The 6,000-nt window shown below is 33.3% G+C and overlaps 2 protein-coding genes across 2 annotated transcripts; one reads left to right on the forward strand and one right to left on the reverse strand.

Annotated features, from left to right (window-relative positions):
• Positions 1–2,094: 2,094 nt before the first annotated feature.
• LOC128040958 (CASP-like protein ARALYDRAFT_485429) lies at positions 2,095–4,656 on the reverse strand. The gene is made up of 3 exons (XM_052630058.1): positions 4,198–4,656; positions 2,520–2,652; positions 2,095–2,428 (listed from the first exon to the last, which is right to left on the reverse strand). Exons 1-3 carry the CDS (start codon positions 4,326–4,328, stop codon positions 2,234–2,236), a joined length of 459 nt encoding a protein of 152 aa, XP_052486018.1. The 5' UTR covers positions 4,329–4,656; the 3' UTR covers positions 2,095–2,233.
• On the forward strand, positions 4,442–5,712 carry LOC105767161 (protein PHLOEM PROTEIN 2-LIKE A10-like). The gene is made up of 2 exons (XM_012586669.1): positions 4,442–4,619; positions 5,507–5,712. The coding sequence occupies exons 1-2, from the start codon at positions 4,442–4,444 to the stop codon at positions 5,710–5,712; spliced, it is 384 nt and encodes a 127-aa protein (XP_012442123.1).
• The last annotated feature ends 288 nt before the right edge of the window (positions 5,713–6,000 follow it).

Raw genomic sequence — 6,000 nt, forward strand, 5'->3', positions numbered from 1 at the left:
CTAGAACAAATTACTTAACATAATTTCAAAATCTTAACTAAAAAAATCACAATATGACCTCTCTAGGTTTCACTAACCCACTTTTTGCATTTTTCCTTTTTATTTTTCAACAATTAAGGATGAAAACTAAGTTAGTATAATAAATAAATGTGGTAGGAAATAATTAAGAAATGTGTAATAGACCAATCACCAAGCATCACCCCATTCTCCTTATAGTCTTAAGTTCTATCCATGACAATACCCTTCCTTTAGTTTTAAATCTCAACAAGAAGGTTTATTTGCCAAAACAACCCCAAAATTTGCACAACTTGGCCTTTTAACTCATTTCCTAGTTATATTAGGATTTTGGTTATTTTTTCAAACCTAATTAGAATTCATTTCTCCCTCTTTTTTTAATACATTTTTTTTATTACTTCTCTTTTTCATAAAAATGTTCATCATCTTTTGTTGAAAATGTTATATTCAAATCTCGTACCCAACATCAACCTCGTTCAATCTATTCTTCATAATGATTTAGCGTAATGTCGTCAAAATCTGTTTCTAATGTGCCAATATCGGTAAGAATTCCTTTTTTTAATTTTGTAGAACTCTAAAAATCTAGTATAATATCGTTCTTGATAATTTTTCTAAAATTAATTCTAAATATTTAATGGGTTTTCATGAAATCTTGTTAAAACTTGATAAATCTTAAACATCAATAGTAATTATTACATTTTCATCGATTAAAAGACCTATTGTAAGTATCCCAGATCAATTTTGGACATAAGGATCATCATACGAGACCCCATAAGTTATATGTGTGTTCTTTTGCTAGAAAATTTAGGCAAAATCGAACCCAACCCAGACCACACGACCATGTGGCCCACATGGCCTAGACCCTCCCACATGATTGTGTGTCCCTATAACACAGACTTTACAATTTTAACCTAAAATTTTAGAAACTACACAAATTAGTCCCTAATTGGTTCCCAAATTCTAGTGTTTGGATGAATCATGTAAAATATTTTTGTTGTTTGATAGATTTCCTGAAAATATTTTCCAGAAAAATTGTTTTTACATATATTAATATATTTATATATATATTAAATTGTTTTTACATATATTGTAATGATTTATTTATAAATAAATAAATCTAATTAAATCTATAATAATACTTAATTATTAAGTTAGAATATTAACCATCATAAATTGAAAACAACCAAAGTCAAATAAATTATTTGTAATATTTGTGCTAAAATATTTAGACAGATAATTTTGGAAGAGTGAAAAATATTTGAAAATATATATAAAATTATACAAATTAAACTAAGTTTAACCATCAAAACTCCGATGTTTTGAGTTTAAAATTCATTATTTTAGATTTAAATTACTTTATTAAAAAGATTTATCATGTTGCAATTGAAACCCATCTACCTCTGGCTGCAATTTTTTAAGGATTAAAGACTTAACTATTTGATTAGTAGGGTGGTTAGGAATTTGATATATGATATATGACAGATAGAATAGAAGACAATGACACATTCAGTAATCTTAAAGCATGGTGTTGATGAATACAAAGGAATTTTAATGAATATGAAATCTCAGCATTGGTGCGTGTAGCCTACGACTATGGAACAATTTCATCATTTACTGTGTTCAAATCAAAATGCAAGGGATCATTATTTCCAATTTCAACTCAATAAACCTGATTTTTCATTGTTAAAACCAGCTTTGAACCTAAGCTTTACCATCCCTTGCCTATGAGCCATAACCAGTCAAGTGTGACCCTTGCAAAGATACCTCCTAGGAGAAACAAAACAAGCAAATTCCCTAGGAGAAACAATTGTCGAGATAATAATGGAGGGCTGATTTGAGGGCTTTGGAATGTTTGGCTGAAATTGGTGGATTTTTAAGGGGTAATTAAGAAATGGCCCTAATTTGTCATTTTGGTACAACCGCAAGGGACTCTTTGCAGTTATAGCTGCAGTTTTTCTTTCACCACCTGCAAGAATTTGCTGAATGTTATATTTTTAATAAACTGTATGAACTAGATAAATGAATCATTGAATCGTAAATTGACAGCAAACTTTATTCAAAAACATTGAAATTCAATTTTATCGTTCAAGATTTTGATGTTTGTATATAATACTGTCAATGTACACTTCTTAATTTGAACATCTATGGAACTGTCAGGATCTGCCTGCTGAACTTTTTGTGTATGAAGAAAGGGTTGGAACTTGGAAGTTGCGAGTCGCTACAAAGATGGAAGGAGCCAAAGATTGAAGAGAGTTGAAGCAAAGGATAGAAACCACGACATGAAAGCCATAGCTGCAGACAACTGATATCTACTGCATATCTTTGACGAGCAATATGTCGAGCTGACATTGACCAAGAGACTTGTCACACTAGCAGTTGAGCAAGCCATGGCTAGTGAGAGAAATGACAAGGCCTGCAATCAGATAAAACACATGTTTTTACATCAAATTATGATAAGGGATAACACCATGGTGATGATATGCATAATAAGCCTCGTAACATACCCAGTCTCCAACAATGACAACTAACAGTACCCTTGGTTGTCGTGGTAAGCCTTTAACGAACACGAAATATGCATCAACCAATGCTAATGACACACTCCATGGAGTCACTAAACCCATGACTGTCACCAAGTAGCTACGAAAAAATTTAAAGGAAAATTGGAGATTGATTTATCACCCAACAATTGGTGAGCAACAATGAAAACACAAACATTATCTTCTATATCATTATATCTAATGAGCAATTGAAAATTATAGTTTGTACCTGCAATTGATCGAACAACACCATAGACAAGGCAAGTTTAGACAATAGAAGACCTTATCCTATGGCAATTTTTTATCATTCAATAGCTTCTGTTACTAGTGAAAGGGCTTTGAAATTGCAAGAACAGATAAGGTAAGACGGCCATGCCAGTCATAGCAGATTGGTACTTATGGTCTTATGTCCTAAGCACATAGCATCTCCATCGAAGAAAATTGGAGATAAGAAGTTTCAAATAACAATTTTTCTGAAGTACAGAATAAAGTGGTTATATTCATTGTCTTAAGATTGATCCAGATGGTTTGTGCTAATCTATAGAAGTTAGATAGCAGATACAGACAGTGCCTCATTATCTAGTTTCATCTTTCCAGAAACATGCAAAACAGGAGGACCCAAGTCAAGGAATAAAGTTCAAATGCAAAAGCCATACAAGACCACTATCTACTTTTACAATTCACCTTGTTAACTATCTTGATTCCCTTGACATCTAGCTTAATCATCCTTGATATTAGCACTTGATGAGCTACTTGACTCTGGCCATTTTGTTAATTGCTTAAATTAAGGCCTTTTACTTGTACAAATGCTCCCAACATTGTGCATTTTATACACAAAAAAAGACGCATTTTTTCCATTTCCATTCACCTGGTGAAAACTTTTAACAGAGGAAGAAAAATAACAAATAATTTCAATCTGAACAGAATCGAAAATAAGAAGTCTGGAAATCCAGCCTTGGATAACAAATATCATCAGCAAATAAGTTATATTCTATGGTCTAGTTCAACAACTAGCCAAGTAACAGGTCATGTACATTGAGAATGGTTTTGATAACTCTAATTGTTGAAAGTCCAAATTCAGTCATCCATAAAAAAAAAAAAAAAAAGCAATTGATCTTTGCATATCCCTGAATCAAAATAGACTCTCAGATAACTTTACCCTTTCAATCATTAAATGGCAGCTTTCCCTGCAGTCATCCGTAAGCAAGAAGCAAGATTTCCTAAAAATGGCTTTTTTTTAAAACCTTAAATCCTTTTGTTTTCATAAAAAAAATTCACCTAATTCACTTTCTGCCCAAGCCCAAAGCCCATCCCTTCAAACAATTTCCATGAAGATACCAGTAGGAACCAGAATTACTTTTGCTCTCTCCAACATGGTAAAGCTGCTATTTTACATGGCAAAAAGACACACGAAGCATCCAATTCCTTAAAAACCAATCACTAAAATGATCACGATTGTGATAGTTTTTCCCTGGAGGTTCCCAAAGAAACATCAGAACCAGCTTTTAAAAGTTGACAACGAATTGAATTCCGAGCAAATATCAGAAACAAAGAGGCATGGGTATTGAAGATTAAAAGCCAAAGAGAGGAAGAAAGATAAAATATGACCAAATAAATGGAAGAATCTTAAAACGTTTTCAGTTACCTGAAAGAAGTATAGCTATAGAATTCAACATCCAAACACATAAAGAGAAGTGAAGCAGCGGAGAAAACAGTTTGTCCCAAACGAAGAGCCAAGCTGGCGCTTGTTCCCAACGCCCCTGGCACTGCTTCCATCGTCCCTCATGTCATCTTATCTTTCTGTTTCTTCTTCTTTAGTGTATTCCCCTAAAACCCAATAAAAAAGCAGAGGCCAAACACTAGGAGAAGGGATTGAAACAATAGAATTCATGGCAGATTTGCCTGAGAAAGAGAGAAAGAGAGGAAACGAAACAGAATATGCTGAGAAGAGAAGATATACGACGAACTTTTACCTGGAAGAGAAGATGAAGAACGGAAGAAGGAAAATGAACGAAGAACGGAAGAACGAGAAAGAACCTTACCTGAATGAAGGAGGAACCGGAAAATGTCTTACAGAAATGAAATCCATAAGACATTTTCCCCTAAAACCCATTTATTTTACTCGTGTCTTGGAAAATCTGGAAAACATTTTGCTGCAAACAAACAGACCCTTAATTTAAAAACTCGCAATGATGAATTTTGAAATCAACTCTTTAAATAGAAATGACTTCATTTATTGCTCTATTCATTTTCTGTTGGGGATCAACTCAATTAAGGGCTTATTTAGTATTACTTAAAAAAAGTATTTTTGATTCTAAAAGTATTTTTGAAAAAAAACTGTGCTAAACAAATTGTTTATGGTTGAAATTTGTGTTGCATAGTCATCGACAATACTTTGCTGCATCGTTTTTCATTCTGTTTCTCTTCGCTTCGCTTTCTCCAGTAAAACCACCTGCCATTTAGTTTCTCATCATTCCTCTCTTTCTTCTTCTTCCTTCTTCCTTCTTTTTTTTTTTTTTTTGCATACATAAATTTATCCCTGCGCCAGACTGCTCTATTATGCTGCAACTGCTTTGACGTCTTTGCCTTGTACAATATAGTTTAAGTTTGATCTTGTTTCTATTTTTATCTCTTCCTTTTCATGTTCTTTGTACTTGTAATAACCATTTACCCTAGATTCAAAAAAAAAAACTTTGCTTATTTTCTTTTATATATGTGGGCTAGAAGACTTCATTAATTGAAGGAAGAGGGAGACTCCATTTGAGATTGAGGTGAGTTTTCTTGGCTTTTTTCGAAGCGTTCTGTCTTAGAAACTAATGGAGCTGCAGTTGGCTTTAAAGGGTTTGGAATTTGCCCAGAAGAAGAAGAAATGGGTTGCTTTAATGGCGGCTTTTGGTTTAAGCAGTTATAAACCAGTTATGGTTTCTATAGATTTTATCACTTTCCTATTATAGCTCAAAAGCGAAACAGAGTTTTAAAGCTTTTACGAGCTTTGGTTTCCATTACTGAAGCCGTCTCTGATCGTCCTAAAGCAATAAGAGTTGTTTCTAGTGATTTGAATGGTTTTCTCCAATCAGAATTAGACCAAATTCCTAATAGTTTGAAACAGGTTTCGAAAATCACCAGGTCCAATGAGTTTTCACAGTCCATAGCAATGTAAAGAACTGCAACCTGAAGGAGTTTTGAAGCCAAATTCGACTCCGAGCTGGCTGAATTGGGTGTGTGGTGATGAGTTTAGGGAGCTGATTGGTGATTGTATTCTAGTTTCTGTAGTAAAATTTTAAAGAAGAATCAATATGTTGAATTCTGAATCTAAGGGTTTTAACTTTGGATTTGAACTCCATAAATCTCACTGTTTTTAATCTCAATTATAAAAGTGAGTACTTTTGGATTGGGCTGTACTTAGCACAGAACTTGTGCTCCTTATACTTCAATTCCTTGATTTCGA

This window comes from Gossypium raimondii, chromosome 5, assembly GCF_025698545.1.
Source record: "Gossypium raimondii isolate GPD5lz chromosome 5, ASM2569854v1, whole genome shotgun sequence".
Lineage (NCBI taxonomy): Eukaryota > Viridiplantae > Streptophyta > Magnoliopsida > Malvales > Malvaceae > Gossypium > Gossypium raimondii.